The 15,640-nt window shown below is 54.4% G+C and overlaps 6 protein-coding genes across 6 annotated transcripts; 3 read left to right on the top strand and 3 right to left on the bottom strand.

Moving 5' to 3' along the window:
* Positions 1–185: 185 nt before the first annotated feature.
* Positions 186–1,817, top strand: BBK36DRAFT_1108852 (glycoside hydrolase family 132 protein; the record flags this gene model as incomplete). The annotated part of the gene is made up of 3 exons (XM_024889411.1): positions 186–542; positions 616–848; positions 905–1,817. The coding sequence occupies 3 exons, from the start codon at positions 186–188 to the stop codon at positions 1,815–1,817; spliced, it is 1,503 nt and encodes a 500-aa protein (XP_024753967.1).
* A 1,327-nt stretch (positions 1,818–3,144) lies between these two features.
* On the bottom strand, positions 3,145–4,584 carry BBK36DRAFT_1134007 (hypothetical protein). Its single transcript, XM_024892163.1, has 2 exons — positions 4,254–4,584; positions 3,145–4,121 (listed from the first exon to the last, which is right to left on the bottom strand). Exons 1-2 carry the CDS (start codon positions 4,497–4,499, stop codon positions 3,153–3,155), a joined length of 1,215 nt encoding a protein of 404 aa, XP_024753966.1. The 5' UTR covers positions 4,500–4,584; the 3' UTR covers positions 3,145–3,152.
* Positions 4,585–5,492: 908 nt separating this feature from the next.
* Positions 5,493–6,856, bottom strand: BBK36DRAFT_1165157 (thiolase; the record flags this gene model as incomplete). Its single annotated transcript, XM_024894749.1, has 2 exons — positions 5,493–6,635; positions 6,707–6,856. The coding sequence occupies 2 exons, from the start codon at positions 6,854–6,856 to the stop codon at positions 5,493–5,495; spliced, it is 1,293 nt and encodes a 430-aa protein (XP_024753965.1).
* Positions 6,857–7,824: 968 nt separating this feature from the next.
* BBK36DRAFT_1165156 (ubiquitin-conjugating enzyme) lies at positions 7,825–8,492 on the top strand (the record flags this gene model as incomplete). Its single annotated transcript, XM_024894748.1, has 4 exons — positions 7,825–7,866; positions 7,923–7,987; positions 8,068–8,292; positions 8,369–8,492. 4 exons carry the CDS (start codon positions 7,825–7,827, stop codon positions 8,490–8,492), a joined length of 456 nt encoding a protein of 151 aa, XP_024753964.1.
* A 1,780-nt stretch (positions 8,493–10,272) lies between these two features.
* On the top strand, positions 10,273–13,300 carry BBK36DRAFT_1175023 (kinesin; the record flags this gene model as incomplete). Its single annotated transcript, XM_024895946.1, has 3 exons — positions 10,273–10,389; positions 10,483–12,899; positions 13,031–13,300. The coding sequence occupies 3 exons, from the start codon at positions 10,273–10,275 to the stop codon at positions 13,275–13,277; spliced, it is 2,781 nt and encodes a 926-aa protein (XP_024753963.1). The 3' UTR covers positions 13,278–13,300.
* Positions 13,301–14,185: 885 nt separating this feature from the next.
* On the bottom strand, positions 14,186–15,290 carry BBK36DRAFT_1108690 (hypothetical protein; the record flags this gene model as incomplete). The annotated part of the gene is made up of 2 exons (XM_024889389.1): positions 14,186–15,121; positions 15,180–15,290. 2 exons carry the CDS (start codon positions 15,288–15,290, stop codon positions 14,186–14,188), a joined length of 1,047 nt encoding a protein of 348 aa, XP_024753962.1.
* Positions 15,291–15,640: the final 350 nt, after the last annotated feature.

Below are 15,640 nucleotides of genomic sequence, written 5' to 3'. Positions count from 1 at the left end.
GTCGCTCCTGTCGCTCTTTGGTTGCTTGTTCGCCGTGACACGACCCTCACTTTGTCCTTTTTTGTTTGAATCTCGAAACACGAGTGTCGTACTCGTCCTCATCGAGCGACCTCTCACTCACTCACTCGCTCGCTCTATCGCAAGTACCACTAATACGCCTCACACTCTCGTTTTCACGCGACGCCATGAAGGTTACAGACGTCCAGGCCGCCCTCGCGTCGGCGGTTGTGCTTCTCTCTCTGCCCGCCGGCTCAGTCGCCTCGTCGCACAAGAGGTTTCACCAGCTTCCCAACAAGAAGCACACTCACCTGCGCTCACACACTGTCGAGAGCTCCAACTCCATTGTCAAGCGAGGAACATGCGCGTTCCCGACGGACGATCCCAACCTGGTTGCTGTCACGCCCGATGCTGAGAATGCGGGTTGGGCTATGAGCCCTGATCAGCCTTGCAAGCCGGGCCACTACTGCCCGATTGCCTGCAAGCCCGGTATGGTGATGGCGCAATGGAGTCCCGACTCTTCATACTCTTACCCGTCTTCCATGGTAAGTAACATGGTGTAGTTATGGAGAAGGCAGATGCAGCCTCTCTCCAAGTTTCAGCTGCTAACGAGGTTAGGACGGAGGATTGTACTGCGATGAGGACGGCGAGGTCCACAAGCCATTTCCTAACAAGCCCTACTGTGTTGAAGGCACCGGCGCTGTCGTAGCTGTCAACAACTGTGGTGACCCAATGTCGTGGTGCCAGACAGTGCTGCCTGGTAACGAGGCAATGCTCATCCCGACTCTTGTCACAGACCAGGCCACGATTGCTGTACCGGACACCAGCTACTGGTGTGAAACAGCAGCTCAGTAGGAAACCCCAAGCGACTGACCCGTCACTTACACTGCTAACCTGGTTTGTGTAGCTACTACATCAACCCTCCTGGAAGCTCCGTCGCCGATTGTGTTTGGGGTGTCTCAACTAAGCCCGTCGGCAACTGGGCCCCCTATGTTGCCGGCGCCAACACCGATGGCAACGGCAACACATTCGTCAAGCTGGGCTGGAACCCCATCTGGGAGGATTCCGCTCTGAAGAGCACCCTTCCCACATTTGGTGTCAAAATCGAGTGCCCCGACGGTGGCTGCAACGGCTTGCCCTGCGAGATCTCGCCCAACTCTAGCGGGAGCGTCGATAGCAACGAGTCGTCGGTTGGCGCTGGCAATGCTGCCTTCTGCGTTGTCACGGTTCCCAAGGGCGGTGTTGCCAACATTGTCGCGTACAACGTGGATGGCAGCTCTGGCTCTGGCAGCTCTGACTCCGACTCCGACTCCGGATCTTCCTCGTCAGCCCTGCCCAGCTCCACTGCCCACGGACTCAAGGCCGGTGGCTTTGCTGCCCAGGTCGAGAAGGCTACTTCGACCACGACCACGGCCGCGCCATCATCTACCGTGGTGTCCACTACTGCCGCTGCTTCTACGACGGAAGTCACGTCGACCACTGTTGCTGCTTCAACCACTACCTCCGCTGAGTCAACAACCGCCGAGACAACCGAGGCTTCGACAGCGGCCACTACCAAGACTGCCCACTCCACCACCAGCGGCAAGGCTTCATCAACGGCTCTGAACCGCGCTCACCCGTCCGTGAACCCCGGCATGTTCCATGAGAACGGCACGACGCCTCACCAGACCACCGCAGCCCCCTCGGGGCCCACTGCCACCCAGGCCGATTCTGCCCCCGTCACCACGACTACGAAGAAGGGTGAGGCTGGTCGCCAACAAGGCAGCACCGCCTTTGCCGGCCTTATTGTTGCCTTTGTTGCTGCAGCTTGTTTCCTTTGAAGAAGATGAGGACGATGGCGAGCAGCCCCGTTGATTGTATCTTTGACAGACCTTGTATACTCACGTCTACTTCAGTGTCTATGTCACCCTTTGTCAGCTGCAGTTTACATATTCTTGTTTATATGCTGCTCTAGACTCTATATCACTTGACGCGGTTCACTATCCCTCTCGCTCTCGCTCTTTTCGCTTCGCACCCGGGCTGTCTAAACCCACCGCCTCCCTCGCCTCGCCTCGCCGCACACTCTTTTCTTCGACCTGATATTTTATGCTGCCGTATCTGTATATGGCTCTATTTTTATTTACATAACGCTTATCATATGCTTTACATATCAGCCAATATGCCCTGTCGGCGATAGTGTTTATTGTCTTTCGAGGTTTCTGGAGTTGGTGTGTGTGTGTGGCTTGGATACGGGACGCCCTTCCGGCTTCAACATCCCCTCTTCCCCTTTATTCTTCTGCTTTTTCTTCTTGGACTATCATAATGCCGGAATACGGGTGGCATTTCTTTTCATCATCTATTACGACTTTATTATTTGTTGTCTTATACCTTATTTGTCCTATTTTTTGCCTTTCTTTGTCGTCGATACCCCCCTACAGCGGTAAAGAGAAAGCCTTTTACGGAAAAGAGCGAGTCGGGACTCAAAACAAAACAAAGGGGAGGGAGCGGAAGGGAAAAAGAGCGAGAGAGTTTCTTCTTGGGTCTACAACCCTTACTTAACAAACCTTTTTAACGATGTATGTCCAGCAAAGGGGGTGGGAATGGAATGGATTTTTGCAGTGGGCTGCTTGTGTCGAATTCTGATCTTTTTGCTTTGTCTGATTTTCAAGTTCGTCTACTACTGAAGCCGATGTGTGTTATACTTACCATTACCGCGCCCATCAACAAAAGTAATAGCAAAAAATAGCGGAGAGAGAGAGTGAGAGAGAGATGGAGGAATTGGATAAAGCCACATTAGCGCGACTTATGAATTCTACGTTCTTGAATGTAATCCTGGAAAACAAATGTAGAGTCTGTCTATATATACACCAAATCTCAAACATGCGTGTTACCGCGGTTAGCGATATTTGGTGTCTCAGGGGGCCCATCATTTCGTTTCCCAGAGAGTAATTGCATAGCTTTCCTGATTTGAACGATTTAGACGAACGCCAGGCCATGGAGTTGATTAGCGCCGGTAGTTCAAACCACCTAGTATTGCCTCCAGGATGTCTTTGCCCTCAATCTTCTTATCCAACGTTGCATTTGCCCTTGTAATTAACCAATATCATGCGTTTCTGTATGTACCAACAAACCCCAGTCTTCCCCCCTCTTGCTATCTCTCTGTTCCTTTGTCTTTCTCATAAAGTCACCCAGCCAGGAACGGCGTCTATATCAAAGTCATCTTCGTGCCTCCTCTCCCTGATTGTCTGCCAGACGTTCGGCCAGCCTGCTAGTACGGGGCTGCCCTTCGCCTTTGCTCCGATAATGGCGAACCGGCCCTGGCTGTGGGCGATGAATCCATGCATGAAGCCCTGCTGGATGAGAGTGGCAACGGTCATCTCGATGTCTTCGTAGCTGACCAGGGCGTTACCCCATATGAGCCCCTCGTTGGGGCGGAGCTTCCGGGGGCCACCTGGGGGAGGGGCCAGAGTCGTTTCGGCAGAGGGCTGGACGTTGTTGCGGAGGGCCTGCATGAGGAGGGGGTTGGCCTGCGACGGCCGGTGGTGGGGGGCGGTCGGGTTGCCGGGCAGCCAGCCTTCGAGGCGGCGCTGGATGTAGGTTGCCACGGTGAGGAGGTGGGAGAGGTCGAGCGTTGCTGCTTTGCGGGAGGAGGCGTCTTGCGGCGGCACGTATGTGAGGAGGAACGTCTTGCGGGTGAGGCTCCTCCAGAGGAGCGGCCGGAGGCGGTTGGAGAGTGATAGGAGGAGGCCCTTTTCGAAGAGCCAGGTTTCGTGTGCGGCGAGGTGGGCCTGAAACTGCATGAAGTTGCCAGAGCGGATGGCCATGCACATGGGAAGGAAGATGGGTTTGAGCGATTGAGCCTCGGGCCGCGACAGGAGTGTGGTTGAGGGGAATTTGCCGAGGAGAAGGTTTGCGGGGATGAGGTAGGTGAGGATGTTGCTGCGATGAGAGACGAGTTGAGGAGGGGTCTGCAGGTATGCCTCTTGGAGACAGAGGGCGGCGCGGTTATAGTGATGGTTTGAGAAGTTGAAGCGGCCGAGGTAGTAGAGAAAGGTGACGCGCTGGGCGGCGGGATAGAGTGAAAGCGGAGGCGATATAGACTCGATGTTGACGAATATCATCTTTGCAAGCTGAGTTCTTCGGCACTACGGAGAGAGTGAAAAAGTTGTGGTTAGAGGCGTGGCCATGGTATAAGTTGTGACATGATCGACAAGCTCTTGCTTCCAAGGAATGAGAAAGCAGACACCAAGTTGAAGCAAGGTGAGAGAGAGACATACTGCAAAGAGGAGTTTCAGCACGAGGTTGGCAAACATATATACGCCAACCCGCTTTCCCTCCGGCTTGCTCGTCCGGGTGCCTGTCCGGTCGGTCAGGCACGTCGTGAAGATCTTTTGGATGATCTCGGCCGAAGACTCGGCAACAGACTTGCGGTTGTCGTCGTCGACGACGCGCAGCCGCCGGGTCAGGTCGGGCCGGCGGTTGAGATTCATGGTGAGGCGGGCGAGAGTCTCGGATAGAGACATGCTGACTTGGAGGAGCATGGAGCCGTAGGTGGGATGGGCGAATGCAGTAGAACAAGAGCTATAGACGCGATGGTTTAACATGGGAATCGTGAAGAATCGTTGGACCCAGATTGTAGACTGTTGTTGACTACATCTCTCTTTACTGTGTCTCAACATCCATCAGACAAAACTCACTTGACAAGCCCACTGAGAAGCTGGTGTGCCCCCAGCAAGTCGGTAAAATCGACATCTCGCCAATACGTCAAGTAATCCTTCAAAAAGGCCAACAGGCCTGGCCAAGCAGTTGCCTGGCCCTCTGGCAGATCGTCCAGCTGTGGAAGTGCATCTTCCACGACTTTGTCAATGGCGTCCTGGCGGCTGTATCTGGCGCGCAGCTCGGCGGCCAGGTCGTGATACTGCTTTGGTGATTCCGGCTCTACTTGGAGCCATGACCGGAGGAGATCGCCTTGCTGATTGCGGACTTGCTGCTGTATCTGGGAGAGGAATTGGGCGACGAGAGACATGTTTTATAATGAGTGAGAAAAGGAAAAGAAGGCCAAGAAAAGATTCACCGTTTGGCGGCGAATTGAGCCTTTGAGGCAGAGCTGAGAAGTGAGACAGGAGAAAATGAGAAGTGAATGAGAAGTCGCGTTTGGATGAGTGAGGCTGGTGTTGAAGACGGGTGTGGCGTAAGCTTGGATGTGGCGGTGCATTGTGTGGCGCGTGCCTGCTATCAGACTGGCGACTCGATCCTCTTACTGTCGACTCTGCCTACCTCATTTATGTAAACCAAGATTGGATTCATTCTTTCATAGAAAGACTGTTCGTTGATCGTATCACCAGAAAGAAAACTAGGCATCATAGCATGTGAGTATATTCCAGACATTTCAATTTTCGTTACTCTAAAATACATGGCAAAGCTACTCTAAAGCAGCTACATATTGCTCCAATCGCTATATATACAGGTCTGGCTTGACGGGCCTTTCTTTCATTCCACCTTCACGTCCTTTTGAATTATACGGATTCGATGCGCTGCACAACCATGGCTGTGGCAGCACCGCCGCCGTTGCAGATGGCCGCAACACCATACTCACCAGGCTTCAGCTGGTGCAGCAGCGTGGTCAGGATTCGAGATCCGGAGCTGCCCAGGGCGTGACCGAGAGAAATACCGCCTCCCAGAGGGTTGACGCGGGCGTTCTCAATGCCGAGAATCTTCTTGTTAGCCAGGACAACGCCCGCAAAAGCCTCGTTGATTTCCCAAATGGCGACCTGATCCTTGGTGATGCCGGCGCGCTCCAGGGCAATGGGGATGGCCTTGGCGGGAGCAACGGGGAAGTCGACGGGGTCCACAGCAGCGTCGGCGTGAGAGACGATCCGAGCTAGGACTCGAGAGCTGGATCCGTACTGCTGTGCGATGGCCTTGTTGCCCAAGACCAGAGCGCTAGCACCGTCGTTCAGCGTGGAGGAGTTGGCAGCGGTCACAGTTCCCGTTCCGTCGCGGACAAACGCAGGCTTCAAGGTAGGCACCTTCTCGACCTTGATGTCGAGGTACCCCTCGTCCGTTTCGATGACAACCTCGCCCTTCTTGGTCTTGACGGTCACGGGGGTGATCTCGTCGGCAAATGCCTTCTCAGCCCAGGCCTTTTGCGCGTTCTTATATGACTGGATGGCGAACTCATCCTGCTGCTCTCGCGTGATGTTGTGGACCTTGGCTGTGTTCTCGGCGCAGTTGCCCATGTGGAATTTGTTGTAAACATCGGTCAAACCATCCTTTATCAAGCCGTCCTCGAAGGTCACGTTGCCGAAAGCAGGCAGACCGCTCGCACGGGGAAGATAGTAAGGTACTCGGGTCATGCTCTCCATGCCACCGGCAATCTGAGCCTCGGCCAGACCCAGCTGGATGTTTTGCGCCGCAAAAGCGACGGCCTTGAGACCAGAAGCGCACACCTTGTTAATGGTGATGGCCTCGACGGATGTGGGAAGACCGGCAAAGATGGCAGCCTGGCGGGCCGGAGCCTGACCGATGGATCCTCCGAGAACATTGCCCATGTACACATCGGAGATCTTCTCTACCGGGACTTTTGATCTTTCGAGGGCAGCTTTGATGGCGGTAGCGCCGAGCTGAGGAGCGGGAACGGTGGTGAAGGAGCCGTTGAACTGGACAGAAAAGCGGTGTTAGCAACGAATTCAAAAGAGTGACGAGTTCCAGTCGGTTCAGAATAACATACCTTTGCTGTAGGTGTTCGGGCGGCACTGAGAATGTAAGCGTCCTGAATCTCCTTCCTCATCGCGGCGCTGGTCGAGAAGTGGCGAGCCGTTCTCACATGGCTGGCCAACTGGCCGAGCCGCCTGGCGGTTCTGAGCTGAGCCTCGGGCATTGTGACGAGAAGGAGGCGGACGGAAGAAAGAAAGGAAAGAAGAATATCTGCAGTCAGGGGTATCACTGGAACAAAGCAGGAGATGCTCAGAGTAGAAGCAACATATGGACTGTAATTGTATTTTATAAAGACTGCCGGCAGGAGAGGCGCAATGGAGAGGAGCGTCTGGGCCGTTTCGGTACGCTTCGGCTTGATGCGGGAGGAGAATCAGCCGAGCCGTTTAAGCCGATATTGCGGCCTGTGATGCTTTTTGCGGGGATGTTGAAGGAGCCGGGGAAGGCTGTGTGACAAAGTATTTACCCAAGAGTAATACTAGAGCACTACATATGGCATATTGGAGTAAATGTTTTGATTCTGGTATCTGTCGTCTTGACCAGATCTTCCTCACATAGACTATCCAAGGCACATCTCAGTTCTCTCTCTGTGCTTCCTAATCACGACTCACGTCATCATGCCGAGGCTACGGCACAGACTGAGACGGGATTCTGTTAGGCAAATCATATCACCCCAAACGCGTCCAGCGTGTGGCGTCGCTCCACCTGATGGCCGCCACATGTCTTATCCGCCACGCCTTCGCGCGATGCCGGTGCGGTATCACATGACCATGACTAATTGTCCAATTCTCGCCCCATTATTGGCCTGTGCCCCGGCGCCGATTCGCCTGTACCGGCTGGCTATCAGACGCTGCTGTTTGGCTGCTAGTGCGGCCATCACTCTTCTTGGCTCGTGAGCAGATTCCGACTTGATCTCTCGACTTCTTTCACAGCACCTTTGACAAAGATCACCAGAAAAGACCTGTTTTGCTCCTATTTTGCCAGCTTGGAACCTCTTCCTACGTTCAAACTACATTCGGCCAACCGATCACTCCGGATCAACAAATACCAGACCTCCGAGACCCGTACAACTTGCTGCCGCGTCCAAGTCGGTCCTCGTACGATTCCCACCAAGGCCGTTGCTCGACCATCACCATGTCAACAGCTGCCCGACGTCGTTTGATGCGCGACTTCAAGGTTTGTCTACATCTTCGCCCTTCTCTCTATCTTGCAGTGCCTAACCCATATTCCAGCGCATGCAGACCGATCCTCCAGCCGGAGTCTCAGCCTCTCCCATCCCCGACAATGTTATGACCTGGTTGGTTTTGCCCCTCACCCGTACGCCTCCACTCGAGCGACCTCGCATGCTGACCATGTCTCGTCATCCTCGCTTCACAGGAATGCCGTCATCATAGGACCAGCCGACACGCCGTTTGAAGATGGAACATTTCGACTCGTCATGCAATTCGAAGAGCAATATCCCAACAAGCCGCCGCAGGTCAAGTTCATCAGCCAGATGTTCCACCCCAACGTCTACGCCACCGGCGAGCTGTGCTTGGACATTCTTCAGAACCGATGGAGCCCTACGTACGATGTCGCTGCTGTGTTAACTAGCATTCAGAGGTATGGAGCCCTTGCGGTTGGATGACAATGCTTTACCGACATGGTGCATTCGCTGACGACGTCTACTCTACTGCAGTCTACTTAACGACCCCAACACCGGCTCGCCGGCCAACGTGGAAGCCTCGAACCTCTACAAGGACAACCGCAAGGAGTATACGAAGCGCGTGCGAGAGACCGTTGAGAGGAGCTGGGAAGACTAAAAACAGACAAGAACCCACGTTAACTGCAGATCTGGAGAAGGCAGGTGTTTAGGCGACATTTAGGAGCCGCTTCTTCCCTTCAGGATACTGAGGCGGAATCAGGACATTGCCAGCAACATCTTGGTGCCCTGTCCACGAAAAAGGGATCCGGCAGACCGTCGGAATGGAATCATTGCAGGCGTTTTGGTGCACGAGATTGAACTGGCTATACCAGGGACAGGAGTCTATATATTGTTTTCTTCTTTTTCTTCTTCGTCTTGTTCCTCTTTTTTTCTTCTCCCTACAGTAGGATTACCAGCGGCGGTTCTTTGGTTTCACCACCACACTGAACGAAGACGGCTCCGACTGACGAACAGATAGGTAGCATTTTAGTAGCTGCGAATCGATTTGATGTTTTGGCTTATCTACTTTGGGCTTTGCTATATGCTTGATTTGATGATGATGCAGTTCACGGTCCCGCCTTCGGTGGCAACTAATACACCGCCGTTGCCATCGGGTCAGCAGCATCGCAATTCGCCCACTTCCAACGACTTGTAACAACTGATGCCGCCTGTACATGATTCAGTCACTGTAGGAGTGCTCTATGAGTGAGGGCACTGAATAACTCTCTGTGAGTGTCTATCCCTCACAGGCCTAGAGGGGTGAGTTTGTTGAGCCAACATCCAGTCCACTGCCGGCGTCAGCATCCCATCTACCGATGCCGGGGGATTTGCAATTCTTGCGCCACAACCAGCATAGCAAGGAGACGCTACAATACCACCTCATGGCATTGAATCCTACCTTGTTGTCATGGCACGCTAAGACGAAAAAAGAGAGCCAACTCTAGAAAGCAAGTTGGAGTCCTCCATAGGCATATGCACATAGGTAGAATATGGAATAGTACGGGGTACTCTATATGCAGTAATCCAGTCCTACCCCTGGCGTGGCGAGACTCGGCGATATTTTTGCTTCCACTGAGACTGGAAGCCATTTGACAAGCAGAAGAGCGGAACAGACTCGACAAGTGAAACCAAACACAACAGAAGAGCACAGACCAAAATAAACTCATGCAGCACGCTGTACTAGAATCACTACCTTTATCCCAGTTGTGCAACAACTGCCTGCCTGCTTTCGTGGCTGACCTAGCAGAAGAGCTCTAATACTTAGTAGTAGCCCGAGCTCCAGTTCAACCCTCTAGTCAGGACTCGGAGTTGTTTGGGGGTGCCACCTGCGCACGTCCAGCGTGTCCAGTGCGCTGTAACCCCCCTCCTTCAGCGGGTAGAGGCGCCTGATCTCCAGCCCCCCTCCCCCTCAAGGTGGCCTCTAGCCTCTAGCCTCCAGGGCCCTTCCCACCACCCACGCGGCGGCTGCTTTTAGCGCGCTTGTCACCTCCAAAACATTGGATTCAACTTTTTGGGGTCCCTCCCCCGCCAGCCCTTGCCAGACCGCCGTTCCTTTTGCATCCCTAGAACCTCACTCGGCTTCGTTCTTGGATCTTCTTTTCCTTCTCTTCTGTTTCCTTTCCTTCCGTTTCCCCCCTTTCTCCTTGCAACCGTTCCTGCGGTGGGGTTTCGTCTTCTTTCTTCATCTCTCGCAGCTTCGGTTAGGATCGACCGTCTGTTTGGCTTTGTTTCTCCTCTTCCGCCCCTCTCTCTTGTTTTGCCCTCCTCTCGGTAGGGCGAGATATCGGAGCCCGCCTTTTGGGTGAAGAGAGAGGAACCTCCCTTCGAGATATCGTGTCTCAACAGAGACTCAACCAAACGTCTGCTTCTCTTCGGATTTTCAACACCGTCTGCCCGCCATGTCCAACAACAGCATCAAGGTCGTCGCCCGGTTCCGGCCTCAGAACCGGGTCGAAATCGAGTCGGGCGGCAAGCCCATCGTCCGCTTCGACTCAGAAGACACTTGTACTCTTGATGTATAGACCTCTTCCTCCGCCCTCCCCCGTGCTTGCTGAGCTCATGGAGAATGCGAGAATCTGTTACTGACCGTTGCCGTGTTTTTCTTATAGTCCAAAGAGGCGCAGGGCACCTTCACGTTTGACCGAATCTTTGACATGTCATGTAAACAACAAGACATCTTCGACTACTCCATCCGCCCAACCGTCGACGATATCCTCAATGGCTACAACGGCACGGTCTTTGCCTATGGCCAGACTGGTGCTGGTAAATCATACACCATGATGGGAAGCAACATTGACGATCCCGAGCAGAGGGGTGTTATCCCCCGCATCGTCGAGCAGATCTTTGCTAGCATCATGTCAAGCCCCAGCACCATCGAGTACACCGTCCGCGTCAGTTACATGGAAATTTACATGGAGAAGATTCGTGATCTGTTGGCTCCGCAGAATGACAATCTCCCCATCCACGAGGAGAAGAACCGCGGAATCTACGTCAAGGGTCTCTTGGAAATCTACGTCTCCAGCGTCCAGGAGGTGTACGAGGTCATGAGGAGGGGAGGAAGTGCCCGAATGGTCTCTGCCACCAACATGAACGCAGAGTCGTCGCGGTCCCACTCCATCTTCGTCGTCACCATCACCCAGAAGAACATCGAGTCCGGTTCGGCCAAGAGCGGTCAGCTGTTCTTGGTCGATTTGGCCGGTAGTGAAAAGGTTGGCAAGACTGGCGCCAGCGGCCAGACGCTTGAGGAAGCCAAGAAGATCAACAAAAGTTTGAGCGCCTTGGGCATGGTCATCAACGCCCTGACCGACGGCAAATCACACTACGTTCCTTACCGAGACTCCAAGTTGACCCGTATCCTTCAAGAATCGCTCGGTGGTAACAGTCGAACCACTCTCATCATCAACTGCTCGCCAAGTAGCTACAACGACGCTGAGACACTGGGAACTCTGAGGTTCGGCACCAGAGCGAAGTCCATCAAGAACAAGGCGAAGGTCAACGCCGAGCTCAGCCCTGCAGAGCTCAAGGCACTGCTCAAGAAGGTCCAGGGCCAGGTCACCAACTTCGAAAGTTACATCTCGAACCTCGAGGGCGAGGTGCAGCTGTGGCGATCTGGAGAGTCTGTGCCCAAGGAGAAGTGGGTTCAGCCCGTCGGGGATGGGGTTGCCGCCGCCAAGGCCGAAGCAAGAGCGCCGCGGCCGTCGACCCCTTCACGGCTCACAGAGTCTCGCTCAGAGACACCCATTGCTTCTGACCGTGCCGGAACTCCCAGCATAACGCTGGAGAAGGACGAGCGGGAAGAGTTCCTCCGCCGCGAAAATGAGCTCCAGGATCAGATTGCGGAAAAGGAGTCTCAGGCTTCGGCGGCCGAGAAGCTGTTGCGCGAGACCAAGGAGGAGCTTTCGTACTTGAAAGAGCACGACGCCAAGATGGGCAAAGAAAATGAGAGACTTACGACTGAAGTTAACGAATTCAAGATGCAGCTAGAGAGGCTAAACTTTGAGGGCAAGGAGGCCCAAATCACCATGGATGCCCTCAAGGAGGCCAACGCAGAGCTCACTGCCGAGCTGGACGACATGAAGCAGCAGCTGCTTGACGCCAAGATGAGCGCTAAGGAGACGGGCGCAGCTCTCGATGAGAAGGAGAGGAAGAAGGCAGAGAAGATGGCCAAGATGATGGCCGGCTTCGAGCTTGGAACCGATGTGTTCAGCGATAACGAGAGGTCTATTGCCGAGACCATCAAGCACATTGATGCCCTGCTCGAGCAGAGCACAATTGGCGACCACATTGCACCCGACGAGTTCAAGGCGCTCCGCGCAAAGATGGTCGAGACCCAGGGCATCGTGAGGCAGGCAGAGCTGTCCATGTACAGCGGGCCATCCAACGACTTGGATGCCCGGCGGAGACAGGAGCTCGAAGCCAGGCTGGAGGCGCTGCAGCAAGAGTACGAAGAGGTGCTGACCCGCAACCTGAGCGAAGCCGACGTCGAGGAAGTCAAGGCACGACTGGAGGCCGTCTACGCCAAGCGCGAGAAGTCCGAGGTGCAACTCGTCGAAGAGCTCAAGGCCGATCTGGCCCAGAAGGCCTCGGAGAACGCGAGGATGAAGACTCTGATCGAGGAGCTTCAGCAGCGCGTCAAGGCCGGCGGCGCCGGTGCCATGGCCAACGGCAAGACTGTTCAGCAGCAGATTGCCGAGTTCGACGTGATGAAGAAGAGCCTCATGCGAGACCTGCAGAACCGCTGCGAGCGCGTCGTCGAGCTGGAGATTTCGCTCGACGAGACCCGCGAGCAGTATAACAACGTGCTGCGGTCGTCCAACAACCGCGCTCAGCAGAAGAAGATGGCCTTCTTGGAGCGCAACCTGGAGCAGCTCACCCAGGTCCAGCGCCAGCTGGTGGAGCAGAACTCCTCCCTGAAGAAGGAGGTTGCCATTGCAGAGCGCAAGCTGATTGCGAGAAACGAGCGCATCCAGAGCCTCGAAAGTCTGCTGCAAGACAGCCAGGAGAAGATGGCTACCGCCAATCACAAGTATGTATCCCCCCAATCCTCACCCCTTTCACTGCCCATGGATGTACATCAACGACGTGGCTTCAGCCGTCGTCGGCGCGATACTACACATAACACAAACGTGAAAGCAAATAAGCTTGGTGCTGACCTAGACTCCTTCTCCCTAGGTTCGAGGTCCAGCTTGCTTCCGTCAAGGAGCGCCTGGAGGCTGCCAAAGCTGGCAGCACCCGCGGCCTGGGCGGAGCCGGCGGCGGCTTCAGTTTCACCAATGCTGGCAGCCGAATTGCCAAGCCTCTCCGTGGCGGCGGCGGCGACGCTCCTGCGACTCCCACGATCCAAGGCGGTGACGGGACTCCGACCAGCAGCAAGCGCGGTAGTTGGTTCTTCAATAAGTCGTAGATTTGCTGCGCGCTTTTGCTTTCTCTGGGCGGCGTTTTGAGTACACTAGACGCGGTTTTACAACACTTTTTGGAACCACCATACCCTCCCCGCTCCCTCCTCGTCTCTCTCTCTCTCTCGCTTTTCTACAGAATACCTCCCTTTTCCTCTTCTTCTTTTTTTCATGTTTCTCTTCTTGCCCATGCATATGCCCTGCTGACTTGCTGGTTAAGGCTCTATCCGTTCTTGGTTTCCTCCTTTGCCTTGTATCTTTTCATATGTTTTGCTCTTACGGCATCATCCTCTCCCCTGTCTGCATTCTGAAAGGAAAGAAACAAAAAGAGAAAAGGAAACAAGAAAAATAGGAAAAAAGAAAGAGGAGGAGGGGGGGAGGAGAGAAAGATGAGGGGGATGAGGAGACGGAGGAGAAGTATGTGCGTCTCGCGCGCCACATGAATTGTGGCGAGCTCAAGAGCGATGAATGATGATCGTTGGATGCTGATTTTTTAACGACTTTGATGGCTTGTGTAGTCGAATGGAAAAAGGGGGGAAGGGGACAGGGAAAGCCTAAACACAGAAATGCGATGAAAGAGCAAACAAAAGACAGAGGTGGAATGAACAAGAGCGAGCAAAGAGATTGGGCCGTGTGCAGGTGGAGGGATTATTCTAGTCGGAGTTACGCGGTCGGGGAGGGATATATATGATATAAAGACGTCACGCATGAAAGAGTAAAGACTTAAGACTTTTAAGATATATGAGATACAATAAAACAAAATCTTGTTTATGACGAGGATCGATACTCTGTGAGCTATTCATACAATCTCCCAGTCTGGCGGGCGACGAGGCTTCAGCTGTAGGATCAACAGCAGTAGTCGTCAGTGGGGCATTATTCGTTATGCTCAAAGATGGGTTTGCCGATGAGCGAGCAATCAGTTGCTCTTGGTGCCAGCCTTAATAATGGCAAAGCAAGTGGGAAGCAGAATGGCCCATGACAGGATAGACACGGCCACAAAGATGGCCAGGACCTTGGCGTAGAGGATGACCACTCGTCGCCAAGCGGCCTTTGAGAAGGTGGACCAAGCGTCGCTGATGGTTGCGTAGCCAAGTCCGCCGACAATTGCGGGCTCAACCTTACCAGTGAAAGATCGGTCAAAGGGAATGATGGGGTCCTCGTCCTCAGGGAGGAGCGAAGCCTGAATGCGGATGACGACAACGCGGGCGGGAACGATGACGACGACCCACAGCAGTGTGCTGAGGAGAACGTAGACCGTAGCCTTGATCAGATAAGAGATGTCGCCCTCGCGAATGGAGTCCGAGGCGCCGCCCGACGCCAAGTTGGCCATGGTCGGGGCATCAAAGCCGATAAGGCCAGCAAGCAGGAGGGGAACCCACTGGTGCACTTGGGTCGCAGCCCAGTAGAGCACGATGGCCTTCCAGGTGGCATCAAAGGCGCGCTTGAAAGGAGGCAGGCGGCGCCAAAACCTCCGAGGAGAGGGCTGCGAAATGACAATGTGAACCCAGGCAGCTCCAAATTGAACCATGACCAGCGAGGCCAGCAGCTCGGCAAAGGGGCGGACGGGTCCCCAGGAGAAGATGGAGGCGACGATGCTGATGAGCACAGACTGGGTGAGAGCGCACATGAATCCACGGAAGTTGGCTCGGAATCCACCGTAGGAGGTGAGAAGACGGTTGATGGAGCGAAGGGACGATGTCACTGTCCGAGGGGCACCATCAGTAGGCTTGGTGGTAGAACCAGCGGTCGCCTCCTCATCATGGGCGGGATTGGCGAGGGGCTCGTAGGCAGGAGGGTTCTCATCCTCGATGATGGCGAAGACAGGGTAAATGTGGAACAGGGTGTAGTTGACCTATAAATTGGCATTAGCGAGATTGTAACCGACCTCATTAGCAGAAGCGAAGCCTTACAAGAAGAGAAACGGGGAGCAGGATGATGGCGTTGAGAAGCACGAGAGGCCAGCCCCATGCGGGCATATGGAACTCGGCAGGTTCGCCATCTTGGAAGACGGTCCAAGTCATGGTGACGGATGACCCGACGGATCGCTCGGGCTACGTGCGAAGCTGAAGTTTCCAAGCAGGTGGCGGTTGCGATGAAAGAAGCGTGTCCCGAGGGCCAGCTTTTGATTGCTTTGCAGAGTGCCAAAGGCAGAAAGATGTGATAAGAGTGTATACAAGTTGAGCGAGGCTAAAGAAACATCAAGCCGCGCGGATGAAATGGTGGGAGGGCGAGACGCTTATAAGGCAAACACGCGCAGGATTCTCGGTGGGTTGTCGAAGGCGAAGGGGCCACCCCAGCTCAAACGGCCTAGGCAGCACTGCCCTCCTCCGGGCGGAAACCCGTCTAGTTTGCACTTTGTCAGCCCGAACGA

The sequence above is a fragment of the Trichoderma citrinoviride genome, assembly GCF_003025115.1.
Source record: "Trichoderma citrinoviride strain TUCIM 6016 unplaced genomic scaffold BBK36scaffold_1, whole genome shotgun sequence".
Taxonomy (NCBI): Eukaryota; Fungi; Ascomycota; class Sordariomycetes; order Hypocreales; family Hypocreaceae; genus Trichoderma; species Trichoderma citrinoviride.
Note: the sequence above shows the minus strand (reverse complement) of the source record. Positions and strands in the feature narration are given on the sequence as shown.